At 44.0% G+C, this 25,097-nt stretch overlaps 1 protein-coding gene across 1 annotated transcript in view; it reads right to left on the bottom strand.

The window, feature by feature from the left end:
- Positions 1 to 233: 233 nt before the first annotated feature.
- Positions 234 to 25,097, bottom strand: part of abcc12 (ATP binding cassette subfamily C member 12) — a 69,531-nt gene continuing 44,667 nt past the window's right edge. Inside the window, exons 15-25 of the mRNA XM_082969857.1 lie at positions 20,213 to 20,285; positions 18,549 to 18,752; positions 12,058 to 12,192; positions 10,497 to 10,590; positions 9,709 to 9,777; positions 9,067 to 9,156; positions 7,224 to 7,327; positions 4,435 to 4,617; positions 2,795 to 3,021; positions 1,124 to 1,261; positions 234 to 462 (exon numbers count right to left, since the gene is read on the bottom strand). Of these exons, the coding sequence (XP_082825983.1) occupies positions 249 to 462; positions 1,124 to 1,261; positions 2,795 to 3,021; positions 4,435 to 4,617; positions 7,224 to 7,327; positions 9,067 to 9,156; positions 9,709 to 9,777; positions 10,497 to 10,590; positions 12,058 to 12,192; positions 18,549 to 18,752; positions 20,213 to 20,285 (1,531 nt within the window). The 3' untranslated portion in view covers positions 234 to 248. The remainder of the gene's footprint in view (positions 463 to 1,123; positions 1,262 to 2,794; positions 3,022 to 4,434; positions 4,618 to 7,223; positions 7,328 to 9,066; positions 9,157 to 9,708; positions 9,778 to 10,496; positions 10,591 to 12,057; positions 12,193 to 18,548; positions 18,753 to 20,212; positions 20,286 to 25,097) is intronic.

Raw genomic sequence — 25,097 nt, 5'->3', positions numbered from 1 at the left:
CAGACTCTATATTAGACTCTACCTGTAGGGCGTATCAGACTCTACCTGTAGGGCGTATCAGATTCTACCTGTAGGGCGTATCAGATTCTACCTGTAGGGCGTATCAGACTCTACCTGTAGGGCGTATCAGACTCTACCTGTAGGGCGTATCAGACTCTACCTGTAGGGCGTATCAGACTCTACCTGTAGGGCGTATCAGACTCTACCTGTAGGGTGTATTAGACTCTACCTGTACGGTTTATTAGACTCTACCTGTACGGTGTATTAGACTCTACCTGTATGGTGTATGACAGCGCCAGGCCCTTCATAGCAGGGCTGATGATATCAGGAGAACTGAGCACCACGAACAGAGCCACCATCAGAGTGACTGAGGCAGACAGGAAGTCCAGCCAGAAGGACAGCCAGCGTGTCCCACAGTTAAACAACAGGAAGTGGTTGGAGTTGTCACTCATCTCCTTAAATCTGGAGAACAATGCACAACGGTGTTTATTATAATAATTTTTTAATTTACATTTATTTTAATTGTTTCCCCCAGGTAGAGGAAACCATGGTCAGACCAAGTTATTTCCCCCAGTAGTGGAAACCACGGTCAGACCAAGTTATTTCCCCCCAGGTAGAGGAAACCACGGTCAGACCAAGTTATTTCCCCCCAGGTAGAGGAAACCACGGTCAGACCAAGTTATTTCCCCCCAGATAGAGGAAACCACGGTCAGACCAAGTTATTTCCCCCCAGGTAGAGGAAACCACGGTCAGACCAAGTTATTTCCCCCCAGGTAGAGGAAACCACGGTCAGACCAAGTTATTTCCCCCCAGGTAGAGGAAACCACGGTCAGACCAAGTTATTTCCCCCCAGGTAGAGGAAACCACGGTCAGACCAACAACAGCAAAATAACAATAATGAGCAAAGTTAGGGTTAGGGTCAGAGTTAGAGTCAGGGTCAGGGTTAGGGTTAGGGTCAGGGTCCGGGTCTGGGTTAGGGTAAAAGTTAGGGTTAGGGTCAGAGTTAGAGTCAGGGTCAGGGTTAGGGTTAGGGTCAGGGTCCGGGTCTGGGTTAGGGTTAGGGTTAGGGTAAAGGTTAGGGTCAGGGTCAGGGTTAGGGTCAGGGTCAGGAGACATGTCTTACTGCTGGATGTACTGCTCTCTCTTGTCGTAGGCGTGGATGGTACCGAGGCCCTGGATGGTAGAGGTGGTCAGAGAGATCCAGGGGGAACGACTCACATTCTCCATCCTCTTCATCTCTCTGATGCTCCTCTGGAATATACTGTGGAGACAACACACAAGACTCAGAACACACCACACAGGACTCAGAACACACCACACAGGACTCAGAACACACCACACAGGACTCAGAACACACCACACAGGACTCAGAACACACCACACAGGACTCAGAACACACCACACAGGACACACCATACAGGACTCAGAACACACCACACAGGACTCAGAACACACCACACAAGACTCAGAACACACCACACAGGACTCAGAACACACCACACAGGACTCAGAACACACCACACAGGACACACCATACAGGACTCAGAACACACCACACAGGACTCAGAACACACCACACAGGACTCAGAACACACCACACAGGACTCAGAACACAGGACACAACACACAAGACTCAGAACACACCACACAGGACTCAGAACACACCACACAGGACTCAGAACACAGGACACAACACACAAGACTCAGAACACAACACACAAGACTCAGAACACACCACACAGGACTCAGAACACAGGACACAACACACAAGACTCAGAACACACCACACAGGACTCAGAACACAGGACTCAGAACACACCACACAGGACTCAGAACACAGGACTCAGAACACACCACACAGGACTCAGAACACACCACACAGGACTCAGAACACAGGACACAACACACAAGACTCAGAACACACCACACAGGACTCAGAACACACCACACAGGACTCAGAACACACCACACAGGACTCAGAACACACCACACAGGACTCAGAACACACCACACAGGACTCAGAACACAGGACTCAGAACACACCACACAGGACTCAGAACACACATCTGACTGTGTGTGACCCTGGGTAAATGACCAAACTGACTGCGTGTCCCCCTGGGTAAATGACCAAACTGACTGCATGTCACCCTGGGTAAATGACCAAACTGACTGTATGTCACCCTGGGTAAATGACCAAACTGACTGTATGTCACCCTGGGTAAATGACCAAACTGACTGCGTGTCACCCTGGGTAAATGACCAAACTGACTGCGTGTCACCCTGGGTAAATGACCAAACTGATTGTATGTCACCCTGGGTAAATGACCAAACTGATTGTATGTCACCCTGGGTAAATGACCAAACAGACTGCATGTCACCCTGGGTAAATGACCAAACAGACTGCATGTCACCCTGGGTAAATGACCAAACTGACTGCATGTCACCCTGGGTAAATGACCAAACTGACTGCGTGTCACCCTGGGTAAATGACCAAACTGATTGTATGTCACCCTGGGTAAATGACCAAACTGACTGTATGTCACCCTGGGTAAATGACCAAACTGATTGTATGTCACCCTGGGTAAATGACCAAACTGACTGTATGTCACCCTGGGTAAATGACCAAACTGACTGTATGTCACCCTGGGTAAATGACCAAACTGACTGTATGTCACCCTGGGTAAATGACCAAACAGACTGCATGTCACCCTGGGTAAATGACCAAACTGACTGCGTGTCACCCTGGGTAAATGACCAAACTGACTGTATGTCACCTGGGTAAAAGTTGACTCACTAGAGTATGAGGGTGAAGATGGCCCCCAGCAGCGTGATGGCGATGAGTAGGGGAGGGAACACGACTGAGATGGTGACAATGGTGTAGGTGACCATCAGGCAGAACTGTAGGAAGTTCTCCATGTTGAAGGGCAGCATGGTATCCACCTCATCCTGGTCCTTGGAAAAACGGTTCACCATACGTCCCGTTGGGGTGGTGTCAAAGAAACTCATGGGGCTGTTCAGGATCTACAACACAGACAGGACCCAGGGGTTAGGGTGATGAGAGGACTGATGGAACACAACCCTACTGGATCTACAACACAGACAGGACCAAGGGGTTAGGGTGATGAGAGGACTGATGGAACACAACCCTACTGGATCTACAACACAGACAGGACCCAGGGGATAGGGTTAGGGTGATGAGAGGACTGATGGATTTAAAATAAAATAAAATAAAATTGATCAGAAATACAGTGTAGATATTGTTAATGTTGTAAATTACTATTGTAGCTGGAGACGGCTGATTTTTAATGGAGTATATACATAGGCGTACAGAGGCCAATTATCAGCAACCATCACTCCTGTGTTCCAATGGCACGTTGTGTTAGCTAATCCAAGTTTATCATTTTAAAAGGCTAATTGATCATTAGAAAACCCTTTCGCAATTATGTTAGCAGAGCTGAAAACTGTTGTCCTGATTAAAGAACTGGCCTTCTTTAGACTAGTTGAGTATCTGGAGCATCAGCATTTGTGGGTTTGATTACAGACTCAAAATGGCCAATGGCTTTTCTTTCAAAAACAAAGGAAATTTCTAAGTGACCCCAAACTTTTGAATGGTAGTGTATATCTTCAGAGACCTATCCACTGCTAAAATGTAAAGTAACATGACTCATGAGGTTGCCCAGGGTCTGAACCCCAGATAGTCCAGGGTGATCAAGGTTCTTTATATCCCAAAGTAAAGGTATAACACCAACCCAGCTATTTGTTGTGGAACAAGACAGGGATGTCCCCTTTCTTCTTCCAAGATTCAACGCTATGGAATTCCTCATCAATAACTTTTGGTTATCATCCCGCATTGTCCCTCTCCCCTGTCCTTTTCAATACGATTGACAACAGTGTTGTTGTGTGGTGTAGTGTGATTGACAACAGTGTTGTTGTGTGGTGTAGTGTGATTGATAACAGTGGTGTTGTGTGGTGTAATGTGATTGATAACAGTGTTGTTGTGTGGTGTAGTGTGATTGATAACAGTGGTGTTGTGTGGTGTAGTATGATTGATAACAGTGGTGTTGTGTGATTGATAACAGTGTTGTTGTGTGGTGTAGTGTGATTGATAACAGTGGTGTTGTGTGATAGTGTGATTGATAACAGTGTTGTTGTGTGGTGTAGTGTGATCGATAACAGTGTTGTTGTGTGGTGTAGTGTGATCGATAACAGTGTTGTGTGGTGTAGTGTGATCGATAACAGTGTTGTGTGGTGTAGTGTGATCGATAACAGTGTTGTGTGGTAGTGTGATTGATAACAGTGTTGTTGTGTGGTAGTGTGATTGATAACAGTGTTGTTGTGTGGTAGTGTGATTGATAACAGTGTTGTTGTGTGGTAGTGTGATAACAGTGGTGTGGTGTAGTGTGATTGATAACAGTGTTGTTGTGTGGTAGTTACATTTCTGAACATGGTGTCGTGTAGCTTGGAGGACGCGTGCAGCGTAACTTTGGTGAAAGAGTAGCCCTTGATGAAGCTGAAGACCAGCATGGCCACCACCACCAGGCCGTAAACCATCTGGTAGAAGCTCAGGTCAGGGTTCAGGGAGATGTTCACTGCGGTGGAATTCGACACGTTCGCTGTCTGAAAATCACACATTAACCTGTTAGGGCTAGGGGGCAGTATTGACACGGCTGGATAAAAAACATACCCGATTTAATCTGGTTACCACTCCTACCCAGTAACTAGAATATGCATATACTTATTACATATGGATAGAAAACACCCTAAATTTTCTAAAACTGTTTGAATGGTGTCTGTGAGTATAACAGAACTCAAATGGCAGGTCAAAACCTGAGAGATTCCTTTACAGGAAGTGGCCTGTCTGACCATTTCTTGAACTTCTTTTCCATCTCTATCATTTACTAAGGATCTCTGCTCTAACGTGACACTTCCCACGTCGTCCATAGGCGCTCAGAGCCCGGGAAAAAACAGAATGTCGTCATTCCAGCCCCAGGCTGAAACACATTATCGCCTTTCTCAAGTGGCCGATCAAGGGACACTGGGCTTAGGCGCGTGACCCGACCGCCCCCGCCTTTGGGATTTTTTCCTCTGTTTGCCGAAAAGGAGATTCCCTGTCGGAATATTATCGCTTTTCTACGAGAAAAATGGCGTAAAAATTGATTTTAAACAGCGGTTGACATGCTTCGAAGTACGGTAATGGAATATTTAGAATTTTATTGTCACGAATTGGGCCATGCGCGCGACACTTCTTTACTATTTCGGATAGTGTCTGGAACGCACGAACAAAACGCCGCTATTCGGATATAACGATGGATTATTTTGGACCAAACCAACATTTGTTATTGAAGTAGCAGTCCTGGGTGTGCATTCTGACGAAGACAACAAAAGGTAATCAAACTTTTATAATAGTAAATATGATTATGGTGAGTGCTAAACTTGCCGGGTGTCTAAATAGCGAGCCCGTGATGCCTGGGCTATGTACTTAGAATATTGCAAAATGTGCTTTCACCAAAAAGCTATTTTAAAATCGGACATATCGAGTGCATAGAGGAGGTCTGTATCTATAATTCTTAAAATAATTGTTATGCTTTTTGTGAACGTTTATCGTGAGTAATTTAGTAAAATGTTAGCGAATTCCCCGGAAGTTTGCGGGGGGTATGCTAGTTCTGAACGTCACATGCTAATGTAAAAAGCTGGTTTTTGATATAAATATGAACTTGATTGAACAAAACATGCATGTATTGTATAACATAATGTCCTAGGGTTGTCATCTGATGAAGATCAAAGGTGAGTGCTGCATTTAGCCGTCTTCTGGGTTTTGGTGACATTATATGCTGGCTTGAAAAATGGGTGTCTGATTATTTCTGGCTTGGTACTCTGCTGACATAATCTAATGTTTTGCTTTCGTTGTAAAGCCTTTTTGAAATCGGACAGTGTGGTTAGATTAACGAGAGTCTTGTCTTTAAATAGCTGTAAAATAGTCATATGTTTGAGAAATTGAAGTAATAGGATTTTTACGGTTTTGAAAATCGCGCCACAGGCTGCCAGTGGCTGTTACGTAGGTGGGACGCAAGCGTCCCACCTAGCCCATAGAGGTTAACTAGTCTATAGAAACAGATGCAGCATGTGTATGTTAAAAAAAATAATTACTTGTGCGAGCCACAGATGTCATCTGATTTGCTAAAATAGGAACGACAAACTGTTGATGCAATTGACCCTTTTGTAAAGCTCTAGAATTTTGGGGGGAAAACCAATCGCAGCGCTCCAGTGGATAGCAACTGTCGTCGAGTCCGACATCATCTCGGACAAGCTCACGTTTCAAACGCAAGAGAAAGCCAGTAAGGGAAATGGCAGAAACTGAGTTTTCTTCAAAACAGAAATAGTTTTAAACGGCTAAATAATTTAACAGTGCACCAGGCGCTACTGTGATTCCTGAAATACACAGCCTGTTGATATTAGTATTTGTTGAATCCTAAATTATACTTTCGTTACATTGTTTTGCTAGCTCCGCTGGTTAGCTAACTCTCGTCTCATTGACCACCAAAACTTTTGCTAACGCTAGCTAGCCGCTCCATATAACATGTTTTCGCAAAATGTATGTTAGCTAGCTAAGTTAGCCATGTTCTGAAACCAACTCTCATCTGCTGTCATCATGATGCAAATTTGAGGGGAAATAGTTAGCTTCCAAAAGGTGGTTATAGCTTTGACTGCTTGCCGACAGTGAATTCAGAGCCGTTCAGTGGCTAGCCACAATACAAAACATCATTTTACCAGGTTCCCCGTGAATAAATAAATTGTAATACCAGTCCATCACAACGTACCCACGTGTATTCTGATTAACAAGGGGTAGTCTGTGTTTAATTTCATTGTGAAAAAAACCCCCATCAACATCATTGTAAGGTGGATTTCACCAGTGGTTTGAGTGATGAATTGGTCTTCCATCATCATCATCACTGTAAGGGGATTTCACCAGTGGTTTGAGTGATGAATTGGTCTTCCATCATCATCATCACTGTAAGGGGATTTCACCAGTGGTTTGAGTGATGAATTGGTCCTCCATCAACATCACTGTAAGGTGGATTTCGCCAGTGGTTTGAGTGATGAATTGGTCTTCCAGATTAATGTTGTCAGAGGTTGCAACAGTAACCAAAAGGGGTTGGGGCTTAGCGAAGGGTCAATTGACAAACATTTGAAAACATAAGGAAAAGTAACTACAGTAGACTTACCCCTGATCCCTGCTCCAGCCAGTAGCTGAGCCACCAGTTACTGAAGGCAGTGGTCCCCACCAAGCAGATAAAGGCGATGATGATGAGAGACAGCAGGATGTACCCTGGAGACCAGAGAGACCAGAGGAGAGAGGAGAGGAGAGAGGAGAGGAGAGGAGAGAAGAGAGGAGAGAAGAGGAGAGAGGAGAGGAGAGGAGAGAGGAGAGGAGAGAGAAGAGGAGAGGGGAGAGGGGAGAGGAGAGGAGAGAAGAGAGGAGAGAAGAGGAGAGAGGAGAGGAGAGGAGAGAGGAGAGGAGAGAAGAGGAGAGAGGAGAGGAGAGACCAGGGGAGAGGGGAGACCAGAGGAGAGACCAGAGGAGAGGAGAGGAGAGAGGAGAGGAGAGAAGAGAGGGGAGACCAGAGGAGAGACCAGAGGAGAGACCAGAGGAGAGGAGAGGAGAGAGGAGAGGAGAGAAGAGAGGGGAGACCAGAGGAGAGACCAGAGGAGAGAGGAGAGGAGAGACCAGAGGAGAGAGGAGAGGAGAGACCAGAGGAGAGGAGAGAGGAGAGGAGAGAGGAGAGGAGAGGGGAGACCAGAGGAGAGGAGAGCGGAGACCAGAGGAGAGACCAGAGGAGAGAGGAGAGGAGAGACCAGAGGAGAGACCAGAGGAAAGAGGAGAGGGGAGACCAGAGGAGAGACCAGAGGAAAGAGGAGAGGGGAGACCAGAGGAGAGACCAGAGGAGAGGAGAGGGGAGACCAGAGGAGAGACCAGAGGAGAGGAGAGGGGAGACCAGAGGAGAGACCAGAGGAGAGAGGAGAGGGGAGACCAGAGGAGAGACCAGAGACCAGAGGAGATACCAGACGAGAGAAAATATGAGAGACCAGAGACAAGAGGAGAGAGTAGAGACAAGAGGAGAAACCAGAGGAGAGACCAAAGGAGAGATGAGAGACCAGTGGAGACCAGAGGAGAAACCAGGAGAGAGACCAGAGGAGAGACCAGAGGAGAGAGGAGAGTCCAGAGGAGAGAGGAGAGACCAGAGGAGAGACCAGAAGAGAGAGGAGAGACCAGAAGAGAGAGGAGAGACCAGAGGAGAGACCAGAAGAGAGAGGCGAGAACAGAAGAGACATCAGAGGAGAAACCAGAGCAGAGTGGAGACCAGAGAAGAGACCAGAGGAGAGACCAGGGGAGAAACCAGAGGAGAGAAGAGACACCATAAGAGAGACCAAAGGAGACCCCAGAGGAGAGACCAGAGGAGAAATGAGGGTAGAGGAAAGGAGAGACCAGAGGAGAGACCAGAGGGGAGAACAGAGGAGAGACCAGAGGAGAAATGTGGGTAGAGGAAAGGAGAGACCAGAGTATAGAGGAGAGACAAGAGGGGAGAACAGAGGAGAGACCAAAGGGGAGAGGAGAGACCAGAGAGACAAGAGGAGATACAGGATTCAGCATGACTCAACATAACCCACACTATACCGCTACAATATTGGAGTCAAGTGAAAGATTAATGATTTGCTTAGATCTGAGTATCCTTGCTCCACTAGGTGTGAGGAGTAAAGCTGATTGGCTGAGGTGAATGAGGTGTGTTTCTGTCCTCCTGCAGCTTTACAGTACTGGTGGTAGGTCAGGATTAACTCGGGGTTAAGGTTCAGAGTGTGGTGTGTGTGTAAGGTGTGTTTCTAACCTCCTGCAGCTTTACAGTACTGGTGGTAGGTCAGGGATAATTTGGGGTTAAGGTTCAGAGTGTGGTGTGTGTGTAAGGTGTGTTTCTAACCTCCTGCAGCTTTACAGTACTGGTGGTAGGTCAGGGTTAACTCGGGGTTAATTAAGGTTCAGAGTGTGGTGTGTGTGTAAGGTGTGTTTCTAACCTCCTGCAGCTTTACAGTACTGGTGGTAGGTCCTCCAGGTAACAGAACCCTCCTGAGAACCCTCCTGAGTCACCAGCTGGTACTTAGACACTACCAGACAACAACAACAACAACAACAAATATCAACAGACATCATCAACAGCAACAACAACAAACATAATAAACAACAACAACCATAATAAACAACAACAACCATAATAAACAACAACAAATAACAGACATCATCAACAACAGCAACAACAAACATAATAAACAACAATAACAACAAACATAATAAACAACAACCATAATAAAACACAAAACAAACATAATAAACAACAACAATAACCATAATAAACAACAAATATCAAAAGACATCAACAACAGCAACAACCATAATAAAACAACAACAACCATAAAAAACAACAACCATAATAAACAACAACAACCATAATAAACAACAACAACCATAATAAACAACAACCATAATAAACAACAACAACAACCATAATAAACAACAACAACAACCATAATAAACAACAACAAACATCACGTTGATGGAATAAATTGATTTTGTTCATTTAAAATGTCACACGGTGTAACATCCATAACACGTTTGAGAGGATCGGAATGCGAAGGAATCGAGGACTTGGCTCAAATTACCGTTGACGTCATGTGATACCGATTGACTTCCTCCCGACTCGTCTGGACTCTCATTGGACATGTCAAAAGCTGACGGGGGGGGGGAAAGAGACGTGACGTAAATCCCGACACACAACAGACTTACATTTCCCTCACTAACTTTAAACATCAGCTATCTGAGCAGCTTACCGATCGCTGCAGCTGTACATAGTCCATCTGTACATTGCCCATCCTATCTACCTACCTCATCCCCATACTGTTTTTATTTTTATTTACTTTTCTGCTCTTTTGCAAACCAGTATTTCTACTTGCACATCTTCATATGCTCATTTATCACTCCAGTGTTAATCTGCAAAATTGTAATTATTCGCTCCTATGGCCTATTTATTGCCTTTCCTCCTCATGCCTTTTGCACACACTGTATATAGACTTTCTTTTTTTCTATCTACTGTGTCATTGACTTGTTTATTGTGTTATTGGCTTGTTTATTGTTTTACTCCATGTGTAACTCTGTGTTGTTGTATGTTGTCGAACTGCTTTGCTTTATCTTGGCCAGGTCGCAGTTGTAAATGAGAACTTGTTCTCAACTGGCCTACCTGGTTAAATAAAGGTGAAATAAAAAAATATAAAACAGACCCTTTTTTAAACGACAGAGCTACTGTACATATAAGAATGTAATGTATCGAAAGAATACACTAGAACGAAAACCTTATGGTTTCCAATAGCGTTACATACAGGATGTGAGAGCGCACCGTGTCATACCTACGAAATATATGTTAAGATATGTACGGATCGATATCAAATCAAACCTGGGTTTTCTATTCCTGTTCCCTTGTGATCATCCAGGTCCTTCTCCTTCGTGTCCGTGGCGTCTGGTTGCATCGGCTCCTCTTCAGTTCGTTCCTGACGTACAAGATAAAGTTATACGTTAATAATGTGGGAGAGATATTTTTTGGGGGACGTCTCTCGGTGTCTTGACAATACAGTAAATGACTGTGTATTTGATGTTTTGTTTGGACCCCAGGAAGAGAAGTGGCAGCATGTGAAACAACTAATGGGAAGCCTACTAAACTAGAGAGACAGAGATACATGATATCTAGACTGGACATAGTGTCCTCCAGGTGGACTGATATCTAAACTGGATATAGTCTCCTCCAGGTGGACTGATATCTAGACTGGATAATAGTCTCCTCCAGGTGGACTGATATCTAGACTGGACATAGTCTCCTCCAGGTGGACTGATATCTAGACTGGACATAGTCTCCTCCAGCTGGACTGATATCTAGACTGGACATAGTTCACCTGGAGGAGACTGATATCTAGACTGGACATAGTCTCCTCCAGGTGGACTGATATCTAGACTGGACATCCTCTCCTCAAGGTGGACTGATATCTAAACTGGATATAGTCTCCTCCAGATGGACTGATATCTAGACTGGATATAGTCTCCTCCAGATGGACTGATATCTAGACCTGATATCTAGACTGGACATAGTCTCCGCCAGATGGACTGATATCTAGACTGGACACAGTCTCCTCCAGGTGGACTGATATCTAGACTGGACAGTCTCCTCCAGGTGGACTGATATCTAGACTGGATAATAGTCTCCTCCAGGTGGACTGATATCTAGACTGGACACAGTCTCCTCCAGGTGGACTGATATCTAGACTGGACACAGTCTCCTCCAGGTGGACTGATATCTAGACTGGACACAGTCTCCTCCAGGTGAACTGATATCTAGACTGGACACAGTCTCTTCCAGGTGGACTGATATCTAGACTGGACATAGTCTCCTCCAGGTGGACTGATATCTAGACTGGACATAGTGTCCTGCAGGTGAACTGATATCTAGACTGGACACAGTCTCCTCCAGGTGGACTGATATCTAGACTGGACACAGTCTCCTCCAGGTGGACTGATATCTAGACTGGACAGTCTCCTCCTGTGAACGTAGAGATGGATAACGGGAGATCTTACCTATGAACGCTCCATACCAGAGTTAGAGATGGATAACGGGAGATCTTACCTGTGAACGCTCCGTACCAGAGGTAGAGATGGGTAACGGTAGATCTTACCTGTGAACGCTCCATACCAGAGGTAGAGATGGATAACGGGAGATCTTACCTGTGAACGCTCCATACCAGGGGTAGAGACGGATAACGGGAGATCTTACCTGTGAACGCTCCGTACCAGAGGTAGAGATGGATAACGGGAGATCTTACCTGTGAACGCTCCGTACCAGAGGTAGAGATGAATAACGGGAGATCTTACCTGTGAACGCTCCGTACCAGAGGTAGAGACGGATAACGGGAGATCTTACCTGTGAACGCTCCGTACCGGAGGTAGAGACGGATAACGGGAGATCTTACCTGTGAACACTCCATCTGGAAGTTGTTGATCATCTGTGCGTATCGGCCTTCTGCTTTCATCAGAGCTTTGTGTGTCCCTGCCTCCTTCACCTTTCCACTCTCCAACACCAGTACCTCGTCACAGAACTCCAGATACTGATACACACAAAGACAGACAGACAGACAGACAGACAGAGGGCGGGGAAGAGAGAGAGAGGGGAAGAGAGAGAGAGAGAGAGAGGGGGGGGGAAGAGAGAGAGAGAGCGAGAGAGAGAGAAAGAGAGAGAAAGAGAGAGTGAGAAAGGAAGAGTGAGAAAGAGAGAGAAAGAGAGAGTGAAAGAGAGAGAAAAAGAGAGAGAAAGAGAGAGTGAAAGAGAGAGAAAGAGAGAGAAAGAGAAAGAGAAAGAGAAAGAGAGAGAAAGAGAGAGAGAGGGGAAGAGACAGAGAGAGGGAGAGAGAAAGGGGGAGAAAGAGAGAGAGGGGGGGAGAAAGAGAGAGAGGGGGGGAGAAAGAGAGAGAGGGGGAGAGAGAGAGAGAGGGGGGAGAAAGAGAGAGAGAGAGAGAGAGAGGGGGGAGAAAGAGAGAGAGAGAGGGGGGAGAGAGAGAGAGAGACAGAGAGAGAGGGGGAGAGAGATAGAGAGATAGGGGGAGAGAGATAGAGAGAGAGGGGGAGAGAGAGAAAGAGAGAGACAGGGGAAGAGACAGAGAGAGAGGGGGAGAGAGAGAGAGAGAGAGAGAGAGAGAGAGAGAAGAGAGAGACAGAGAGGGGAATTGTAACGTTAATAATTTGAGGAGGGGAGTGAGGATATCCCGGTCGGGTTCCTTTTTCTGTAAGTCACTTTGGATAAAATAAAACCCATTTAAAACCCTTTTATGACCCACAAGGGAATCAAACCCACAACTTAATCAACTGAACAAACTAAAATACATCTGAACCACAGACAGAGAAAGGGAAAGGACGGCCAAAATAAAAAGTTATACCTTGAAATAAGTGGATTCAGCTATTTCAGCCAAACCCATTGCTGACAGGTATATAAAATCGAGCACACCGCCATGCAATCTCCACAGACAAACATTGGCAGTAAAATGGCCTTACTGAAGATCTCAGTGACTTTCAACGTGGCAACGTCATAGGATGCCACCTTTCCAACAAGTCAGTTCATAAAATTTCTGCCCTGCTAGAGCTGCCCCGGTCAACTGGTAAGTGCTGTTATTGTGAAGTTGAAATGTCTAGGAGCAACAACGGCTCAACCGTGAAGTGGTAGGCCACACAAGCTAACAGAACGAGACCACCAAGTGCATAGCGTGTAAAAAATAATCTGTCCTCAGTTGCAACACTCCACTACCGAGTTCCAAACTGCCTCTGGAAGCAACGTCAACACAATAACTGTTCATTAGGAGCTTCATGAAATGGGTTTCCATGGCCGAGCAGCTGCACACAAGCTTAACATCACCATGCGCAATGCCAAGCGTCGGCTGGATATGGAGCAGTGGAAACACTTTCTCTGGAGTGATGAATCATGCTTCACCATCTGGCAGTCCAACGGACTAATCTGGGTTTGGCGGATGCCAGGAGAACGCTAACTGCTCCTAAGCATAATGCTCAACTGTAAAGTTTGGTGGAGGAGGAATAATGGTCTGGGGCTGTTTTTCATGGTTCGGGCCCCTTAGTTCCAGTGATGGGAAATCTTAATGCTACAGCATACAATGACATTCTAGACGATTGTACTGGATTTTCCACAAACATATAACCTTGTATTCAGGACAAAAAGTTAATTACTTTGCCACATTTTTTGCAATATTACTTTAGTGCCTTGTTGCAAACAGGATGCATGTTTTGGAATATTTTTTATTCTGTACAGCCTTCCTTCTTTTCACTCTGTCTGTCACGTCCTGGCCAGTATAAGGGTTAATTGTTATTGTAGTTTGGTCAGGACGTGGCAGAGGGTATTTGTTTTATGTGGTTCGGGGTGGTGTTTTGGTAAAAGGGTGTTTGATTTAGTATTTCCGGGTTTTTGGTTTATGGTCTATGTTTATGTATCTCTATGTGTAGTCTAGTAAGTGTGTTTCTATGTAGAGTTAATTGGGGTGGACTTCCAATTTAAGGCAGCTGTGTGGTGTTGCCTTTGATTGGAAGTCCTATATTAGTTGGGTGTGTTTGTCTGTGTGTTTGTAACAACAGCAAAATGTGGAAAAAAGTTAACCAAATACTGTATCCACCCAGACGATCTGCAGTATACTGCTGATACTGCCTATTATCTATCCTTTACCCCTACCTACAGTATACTGCTGTTACTGTCTATTATCTATCCTTTACCCCTACCTACAGTATACTGCTGTTACTGCCTATTATCTATCCTTTACCCCTACCTACAGTATACTGCTGTTACTGTCTATTATCTATCCTTTACCCCTACCTACAGTATACTGCTGTTACTGGCTATTATCTATCCTTTACCCCTACCTACAGTATACTGCTGTTACTGTCTATTATCTATCCTTTACCCCTACCTACAGTATACTGCTGTTACTGTCTATTATCTATCCTTTACCCCTACCTACAGTATACTGCTGATACTGTCTATTATCTATCCTTTACCCCTACCTACAGTATACTGCTGTTACTGCCTATTATCTATCCTTTACCCCTACCTACAGTATACTGCTGTTACTGCCTATTATATATCCTTTACCCCTACCTACAGTATACTGCTGTTACTGCCTATTATCTATCCTTTACCCCTACCCACAGTATACTGCTGTTACTGCCTATTATCTATCCTTTACCCCTACCCACAGTATACTGCTGTTACTGTCTATTATCTATCCTTTACCCCTACCTACAGTATACTGCTGCTACTGTCTATTATCTATCCTTTACCCCTACCTACAGTATACTGCTGATACTGTCTATTATCTATCCTTTACCCCTACCTACAGTATACTGCTGTTACTGTCTATTATCTATCCTTTACCCCTACCTACAGTATACTGCTGTTACTGTCTATTATCTATCCTTTACCCCTACCTACAGTATACTGCTGTTACTGTCTATTATCTATCCTTTACCCCTACCTACAGTATACTGCTGTTACTGTCTATTATCTATCCTTTACCCCTACCTACAGTATACTGCTGTTACTGTCTATTATCTATCCTTTACCCCTACCTACAGTATACTGCTGTTACTGTCTATTATCTATCCTTTACCCCTACCTACAGTATACTGCTGCTACTGTCTATTATCTATCCTTTACCCCTACCTACAGTATACTGCTGTTACTGTCTATTATCTATCCTTTACCCCTACCTACAGTATACTGCTGATACTGTCTATTATCTATCCTTTACCCCTACCTACAGTATACTGCTGTTACTGCCTATTATCTATCCTTTACCCCTACCTACAGTATACTGCTGTTACTGCCTATTATCTATCCTTTACCCCTACCTACAGTATACTGCTGTTACTGTCTATTATCTATCCTTTACCCCTACCTACAGTATACTGCTGTTACTGTCTATTATCTATCCTTTACCCCTACCTACAGTATACTGCTGTTACTGTCTATTATCTATCCTTTACCCCTACCTACAGTATACTGCTGTTACTGTCTATTATCTATCCTTTACCCCTACCTACAGTATACTGCTGTTACTGTCTATTATCTATCCTGTTGTCTAGTCACTTTATCCCTACCTATATGTACACATCTACCTCAACTACCTCGTACCCCTGCACATCGACTCAGTACTGGTACTCCCTGTATATAGCCATGTTATTACCTCGTACCCCTGCACATCGACTCAGTACTGGTACTCCCTGTATATAGCCATGTTATTACCTGGTACTCCCTGTATATAGCCATGTTATGACCTGGTACTCACTGTATATAGCCATGTTATTACCTGGTACTCCCTGTATATAGCCATGTTATTACCTGGTACTCCCTGTATATAGCCATGTTATTACCTGGTACTCCCTGTATATAGCCATGTTATGACCTGGTACTCCCTGTATATAGTCATGTTATTACCTGGTAGTCCCTGTATATAGCCATGTTATTACCTGGTACTTCCTGTATATAGCCATGTTATTTCCTCAGTACTGGTACTTCCTGTATATAGCCATGTTATTACCTGGTACTCCCTGTATATAGCCATGTTATTACCTGGTACTTCCTGTATATAGCCATGTTATTACCTGGTACTCCCTGTATATAGCCATGTTATTACCTGGTACTTCCTGTATATAGCCATGTTATTACCTGATACTTCCTGTATATAGCCATGTTATTACCTGGTACTTCCTGTATATAGCCATGTTATTTCCTCAGTACTGGTACTTCCTGTATATAGCCATGTTATTACCTGGTACTCCCTGTATATAGCCATGTTATTACCTGGTACTTCCTGTATATAGCCATGTTATTACCTGGTACTTCCTGTATATAGCCATGTTATTACCTGGTACTCCCTGTATATAGCCATGTTATTACCTGGTACTCCCTGTATATAGCCATGTTATTACCTGGTATTCCCTGTATATAGTCATGTTATTACCTGGTACTCCCTGTATATAGCCATGTTATTACCTGGTACTCCCTGTATATAGCCATGTTATTACCTGGTACTCCCTGTATATAGCCATGTTATTACCTGGTACTCCCTGTATATAGCCATGTTATTACCTGGTACTCCCTGTATATAGCCATGTTATTACCTGGTACTTCCTGTATATAGCCATGTTATTTCCTCAGTACTGGTACTTCCTGTATATAGCCATGTTATTACCTGGTACTCCCTGTATATAGCCATGTTATTACCTGGTACTTCCTGTATATAGCCATGTTATTACCTGATACTTCCTGTATATAGCCATGTTATTACCTGGTACTTCCTGTATATAGCCATGTTATTTCCTCAGTACTGGTACTTCCTGTATATAGCCATGTTATTACCTGGTACTCCCTGTATATAGCCATGTTATTACCTGGTACTTCCTGTATATAGCCATGTTATTACCTGGTACTTCCTGTATATAGCCATGTTATTACCTGGTACTCCCTGTATATAGCCATGTTATTACCTGGTACTTCCTGTATATAGTCATGTTATTACCTGGTACTCCCTGTATATAGCCATGTTATTACCTGGTACTCCCTGTATATAGCCATGTTATTACCTGGTATTCCCTGTATATAGTCATGTTATTACCTGGTACTCCCTGTATATAGCCATGTTATTACCTGGTACTCCCTGTATATAGCCATGTTATTACCTGGTACTCCCTGTATATAGCCATGTTATTACCTGGTACTCCCTGTATATAGCCATGTTATTACCTGGTACTCCCTGTATATAGCCATGTTATTACCTGGTACTTCCTGTATATAGCCATGTTATTTCCTCAGTACTGGTACTTCCTGTATATAGCCATGTTATTACCTGGTACTCCCTGTATATAGCCATGTTATTACCTGGTACTTCCTGTATATAGCCATGTTATTACCTGATACTTCCTGTATATAGCCATGTTATTACCTGGTACTTCCTGTATATAGCCATGTTATTACCTGGTACTTCCTGTATATAGCCATGTTATTACCTGGTACTTCCTGTATATAGCCATGTTATTACCTGGTACTTCCTGTATATAGCCATTTTATTACCTGGTACTTCCTGTATATAGCCATGTTATTACCTGGTACTTCCTGTATATAGCCATGTTATTACCTGGTACTTCCTGTATATAGCCATGTTATTACCTGGTACTTCCTGTATATAGCCATGTTATTACCTGGTACTTCCTGTATATAGCCATGTTATTACCTGGTACTTCCTGTATACAGCCATGTTATCGTTACTCATTGTGGATTTATTCCTTGTGTTTATTATCTTCTATAATTTTTCAAAAATGTTCTCTGCATTGTTGGGTAAGTCATCATGTCACTGTTAGTCTACAGCTGTTGTTTACGCATCATGTGACAAATAACATTAGATTGGATTTGTTCTCTACCCTGTTGCTAGGGAGTTTCTGATTGGGTTTGGCAAAACTCGGGCTATTTTTATTTTTTATTCCTCCCGGGTTTTTCCTAAATCCTGGTAGAAGGATTCCCATTCCTTATTCCCTCCTATATTTCCCCCGAGAATCCTTCCAGCCATAAAACTCTGAAAAATCTGTGAACTCTAGAAAATGTTTTTGCAACCTTAGTTCCTGAACACACCATGAACATAGCCAGAGTGAGAAGACTACAAGGTCTTTATATTATACACGACAAAGACGCAAATGAAACGAGTGAGATAATCAAGGGGAAAAACTGGACATATTTCAGTGATCAATGAAACTGTATATTCCTTAACGAGTGAGATAATCAAGGGGAAAAACTGGACATATTTCAGTGTTCAACCAAACTGTATATTCCTAAACGAGTGAGATAATCAAGGGGAAATACTGACATATTTCAGAGTTCAACCAAACTTTAAGCTCGTAACCAGCAGTTACTTCCTACCTGTAGTTGATGGGTGACCAGGATAATACTCTTCCCCTTCAGGGTCTTCTTGATACACTCCTCAAAGATGTGTTTCCCTACGTGGGCGTCCACCGCAGACAGAGGGTCGTCCAGCAGGATGATGTCGTTGTTGGAGTAGACGGCTCTGGCCAGACTGACCCTCTGCTTCTGACCACCAGACAGGTTCAGGCCTCGCTCACCTATCTACAGAACCAGCAGAACAACCCAGTCAGTACAGAACCAGCAGAACAACCCAGTCAGTACAGAACAGGTTCAGACATCACTCACCTATCTACAGAACCAGCAGAACAACCCAGTCAGTACAGAACAGGTTCAGCCCTCGCTCACCTATCTACAGAACCAGCAGTACAACCCAGTCAGTACAGAACAGGTTCAGACATCACTCACCTATCTACAGAACCAGCAGAACAACCCAGTCAGTACAGAACCAGCAGTACAACCCAGTCAGTACAGAACCAGCAGTAGTACCCAGTCAGTACAGAACAGGTTCAGACATCACTCACCTATCTACAGAACCAGCAGTACACACCCAGTCAGTACAGAACCAGCAGTACAACCCAGTCAGTACAGAACCAGCAGAACAACCCAGTCGGTACAGAGACAGCAGAACAACCCAGTCAGTACAGAACAGGTTCAGACATCACTCACCTATCTACAGAACCAGCAGAACAACCCAGTCAGTACAGAACCAGCAGAACAACCCAGTCAGTACAGAACAGGTTCAGGCCTCACTCACCTATCTACAGGACATCCCAGTCGGTAGTAGTCCAGAGTTAGGGACAAGCTCTCCTATCTACAGAGAAAACCCAGTCGGTAGCGTCCAGGTTCGGGCCCTGTTCATCTATCTACAGAGAAAACCCAGTCGGTAGCGTCCAGGTTCGGGCCCTGTTCATCTATCTACAGAGAAAACCCAGTCGGTAGCGTCCAGGTTCGGGCCCTGTTCATCTATCTACAGAGAAAACCCAGTCGGTAGCGTCCAGGTTCGGGCCCTGTTCATCTTTCTACAGAGAAAACCCAGTCGGTAGCGTCCAGGTTCGGGCCCTGTTCATCGATCTAGAGAGAAAACCCAGTCGGTAGCGTCCAGGTTCGGGCCCTGTTCATCTATCTACAGAGAAAACCCAGTCGGTAGCGTCCAGGTTCGGGCCCTGTTCATCTATCTAGAGAGAAAACCCAGTCGGTAGCGTCCAGGTTCGGGCCCTGTTCATCTATCTAGAGAGAAAACCCAGTCGGTAGCGTCCAGGGTCGGGCCCTGTTCACCTATCTACAGAGAAAACCCAGTCGGTAGCGTCCAGGTTCGGGCCCTGTTCACCTATCTACAGAGAAAACCCAGTCGGTAGCGTCCAGGTTCGGGCCCTGTTCACCTATCTACAGAGAAAACCCAGTCGGTAGCGTCCAGGTTCGGGCCCTGTTCTTCCTATCTACAGAGAAAACCCAGTCGGTAGCGTCCAGGTTCGGGCCCTGTTCACCTATCTACAGAGAAAACCCAGTCGGTAGCGTCCAGGTTCGGGCCCTGTTCATCTATCTACAGAGAAAACCCAGTCGGTAGCGTCCAGGTTCGGGCCCTGTTATTTGAAAGTCATAAGACATTCTGAGCTCTAGCATCAAATGAACGACTCAAAACCTGGATATATGTGAGCCCTTACCTCAGTTTTGTCCCCATATGGAAGAATAGCCAGATCTGGTATCAGGCTACAGGCACTGATGACTTTGTCATACCTTTACGAAAGACAAAAAAGGGCAATAATAATGAAGACACTTAATTCAGGAGAACAACATGGGTTATTAGGGATTCATTCATTCAGGAGAACAACATGGGTTATCAGGGATTCATTCATTCAGGAGAACAACATGGGTTATCAGAGATTCATTCATTCAGGAGAACAACATGGGTTATCAGGGATTCATTCAGGAGAACAACATGGGTAACCAGGGATTCATTCAGGAGAACAACATGGGTTATCAGGGATTCATTCAGGAGAACAACATGGGTTATCAGGGATTCATTCATTTAGGAGAACAACATGGGTTATCAGGGATTCATTCATTTAGGAGAACAACATGGGTTATCAGGGATTCATTCATTCAGGAGAACAACATGGGTTATCAGGGATTCATTCAGGAGAACAACATGGGTTATCAGGGATTCATTCATTTAGGAGAACAACATGGGTTATCAGGGATTCATTCATTCAGGAGAACAACATGGGTTATCAGGGATTCATTCATTCAGGAGAACAACATGGGTAACCAGGGATTCATTCATGAGAACAACATGGGTAATCAGGGATTCATTCATTTAGGAGAACAACATGGGTTATCAGGGATTCATTCAGGAGAACAACATGGGTTATCAGGGATTCATTCATTCAGGAGAACAACATGGGTAACCAGGGATTCATTCAGGAGAACAACATGGGTTATCAGGGATTCAATCAGGAGAACAACATGGGTTATCAGGGATTCATTCATTCAGGAGAACAACATGGGTTATCAGGGATTCATTCATTCAGGAGAACAACATGGGTTATCAGGGATTCATTCATTCAGGAGAACAACATGGGTAACCAGGGATTCATTCATGAGAACAACATGGGTAATCAGGGATTCATTCATTTAGGAGAACAACATGGGTTATCAGGGATTCATTCAGGAGAACAACATGGGTTATCAGGGATTCATTCATTCAGGAGAACAACATGGGTAACCAGGGATTCATTCAGGAGAACAACATGGGTTATCAGGGATTCAATCAGGAGAACAACATGGGTTATCAGGGATTCATTCATTCAGGAGAACAACATGGGTTATCAGGGATTCATTCATTCAGGAGAACAACATGGGTTATCAGGGATTCATTCATTCAGGAGAACAACATGGGTTATCAGGGATTCATTCAGGAGAACAACATGGGTTATCAGGGATTCATTCATTTAGGAGAACAACATGGGTTATCAGGGATTCATTCAGGAGAACAACATGGGTTATCAGGGATTCATTCATTCAGGAGAACAACATGGGTTATCAGGGATTCATTCATTCAGGAGAACAACATGGGTTATCAGGGATTCATTCATTCAGGAGAACAACATGGGTTATCAGGGATTCATTCATTCAGGAGAACAACATGGGTTATCAGGGATTCATTCAGGAGAACAACATGGGTTATCAGGGATTCATTCAGGAGAACAACATGGGTTATCAGGGATTCAATCAGGAGAACAACATGGGTTATCAGGGATTCATTCATTTAGGAGAACAACATGGGTTATCAGGGATTCATTCATTCAGGAGAACAACATGGGTTATCAGGGATTCATTCATTCAGGAGAACAACATGGGTAACCAGGGATTCATTCATGAGAACAACATGGGTAATCAGGGATTCATTCATTTAGGAGAACAACATGGGTTATCAGGGATTCATTCAGGAGAACAACATGGGTTATCAGGGATTCATTCATTCAGGAGAACAACATGGGTAACCAGGGATTCATTCAGGAGAACAACATGGGTTATCAGGGATTCAATCAGGAGAACAACATGGGTTATCAGGGATTCATTCATTCAGGAGAACAACATGGGTTATCAGGGATTCATTCATTCAGGAGAACAACATGGGTTATCAGGGATTCATTCATTCAGGAGAACAACATGGGTTATCAGGGATTCATTCAGGAGAACAACATGGGTTATCAGGGATTCATTCATTTAGGAGAACAACATGGGTTATCAGGGATTCATTCAGGAGAACAACATGGGTTATCAGGGATTCATTCATTCAGGAGAACAACATGGGTTATCAGGGATTCATTCATTCAGGAGAACAACATGGGTTATCAGGGATTCATTCATTCAGGAGAACAACATGGGTTATCAGGGATTCATTCATTCAGGAGAACAACATGGGTTATCAGGGATTCATTCAGGAGAACAACATGGGTTATCAGGGATTCATTCAGGAGAACAACATGGGTTATCAGGGATTCAATCAGGAGAACAACATGGGTTATCAGGGATTCATTCATTCAGGAGAACAACATGGGTTATCAGGGATTCATTCATTCAGGAGAACAACATGGGTTATCAGGGATTCATTCATTCAGGAGAACAACATGGGTTATCCGGGATTCATTCATGAGAACAATATGGGTTAAGATACTAAAACAGCTGATAATCCTGTGGAATTGCTGAGGTGCAATTGTTTATTTTTATTTTATTTCACCTTTATTTAACCAGGTAGGCAAGTTGAGAACAAGCTCTCATTTACAACTGCGACCTGGCCAAGATAAAGCAAAGCAGTTCGACAACATACAACAACACAGAGTTACACATGGAGTAAAACAACATACAATCAATGATACAGTAGAAATAAATAAGTCTATATACAATGTGAGCAAATGATGTGAGATAAGGGAGGTAAAGGCAAAAAAGGCCATGGTGGCAAAGTAAATAAAGTATAGCAAGTAAAACACTGGAATGGTAGATTTGTAGTTTGAAGAAAGTTCAAAGTTAAAATATAAATAATATGGTGCAAAGGAGCAAAATAATAAATAAAATAAATACAGTAGGGGAAGAGGTAGTAGTTTGCGCTAAATTATAGATGGGCTATGTACAGGTGCAGTGATCTGTGAGCTGCTCTGACAGCTGGTGCTTAAAGCTAGTGAGGGAGATAAGTGTTTCCAGTTTCAGAGATTTTTGTAGTTCGTTCCAGTCATTGGCAGCAGAGAACTGGAAGGAGAGACGGCCAAAGGAGGAATTGGCTTTGGGGGTGACCAGAGAGATATACCTGCTGGAGCACGTGCTACGAGTGGGTGCTGCTATGGTGACCAGTGAGTGGAGATAAGGCGGGGCTTTACCTAGCAGGGTCTTGTAGATGACCTGGAGCCAGTGGGTTTGGCGATGAGTATGAAGCGAGGGCCAGCCAACGAGAGCGTACAGGTCGCAGTGGTGGGTAGTATATGGGTCTTTGGTGACAAAACGGATGGCACTGTGATAGACTGCATCCAGTTTGTTGAGTAGGGTGTTGGAGGCTATTTTGTAAATGACATCGCCGAAGTCGAGGATCGGTAGGATGGTCAGTTTTACGAGGGTATGTTTGGTAGCATGAGTGAAGGATGCTTTGTTGCGAAATAGGAAGCCAATTCTAGATTTAACTTTGGATTGGAGATGTTTGATGTGAGTCTGGAAGGAGAGTTTACAGTCTAACCAGACACCTAGGTATTTGTAGTTGTCCACAAATTCTAAGTCAGAACCGTCCAGAGAAGTGATGCTGGACAGGCGGGCAGGTGCAGTGACCTGGATAGTGTACTATCTAACTAGATGTACTACAGTAGGACATACAGTATTTATCTGGCCAGGGATAGGCTGGGCTGGATCAGGCTCCATGGGGTAAACCGAGGACAGACTTCCTCTAGAGTTACTGATTGGCCTCTGCTCTATTCCTGACAAGAGCTCTGCCAATCGTTCACCTGATGACATAACACACACATGGTCATGTGGTAGTCCGAAGCAGAACAGGTCCAGCCACTCTACCTACCATAAACCACTGTCACCAAGAGATCCTGCTGCAGGGAAGCTTGTTAAAGAAGTTTGTTAGACCAATGAAAAGATCCTTAGATGACCGCAAAATCGTTAATGTCATGGAATTCCATCTACTCTGGGTGAACCCAGTTACAGATTCTGTACATAATGTATTGATATTCAGGAGTCAAGGAGAACAGACCATAGTAACATTACCTGGCAGGTAAAACAGGTAAACAGACCATAGTAACATTACCTGGCAGGTAAAACAGGTGAACAGACCATAGTAACATTACCTGGCCAGGTAAAACAGGTAAACAGACCATAGTAACATTACCTGGCCAGGTAAAACAGGTAAACAGACCATAGTAACATTACCTGACCAGGTAAAGTAAAGGAGAACAGACCATAGTAACATTACCTGGCAGGTAAAACAGGTGAACAGACCATAGTAACATTACCTGGCCAGGTAAAACAGGTGAACAGACTATAGTAACATTACCTGGCAGGTAAAACAGGTAAACAGACCATAGTAACATTACCTGGCCAGGTAAAACAGGTAAACAGACCATAGTAACATTACCTGGCCAGGTAAAACAGGTGAACAGACCATAGTAACATTACCTGGCCAGGTAAAACAGGTAAACAGACCATAGTAACATTACCTGGCAGGTAAAACAGGTGAACAGACCATAGTAACATTACCTGGCCAGGTAAAACAGGTGAACAGACCATAGTAACATTACCTGGCAGGTAAAACAGGTAAACAGACCATAGTAACATTACCTGGCCAGGTAAAACAGGTGAACAGACCATAGTAACATTACCTGGCAGGTAAAACAGGTAAACAGACCATAGTAACATTACCTGGCCAGGTAAAACAGGTAAACAGACCATAGTAACATTACCTGGCCAGGTAAAACAGGTGAACAGACCATAGTAACATTACCTGGCAGGTAAAACAGGTAAACAGACCATAGTAACATTACCTGGCCAGGTAAAACAGGT

This window comes from Salmo salar, chromosome 26 (assembly GCF_965601325.2).
Source record: "Salmo salar chromosome 26, fSalSal1, whole genome shotgun sequence".
Classification (NCBI taxonomy): Eukaryota; Metazoa; Chordata; class Actinopteri; order Salmoniformes; family Salmonidae; genus Salmo; species Salmo salar.
The sequence above is the reverse complement of the archived record's forward strand: the minus strand, read 5'-3'. Positions and strand labels throughout refer to the sequence as shown.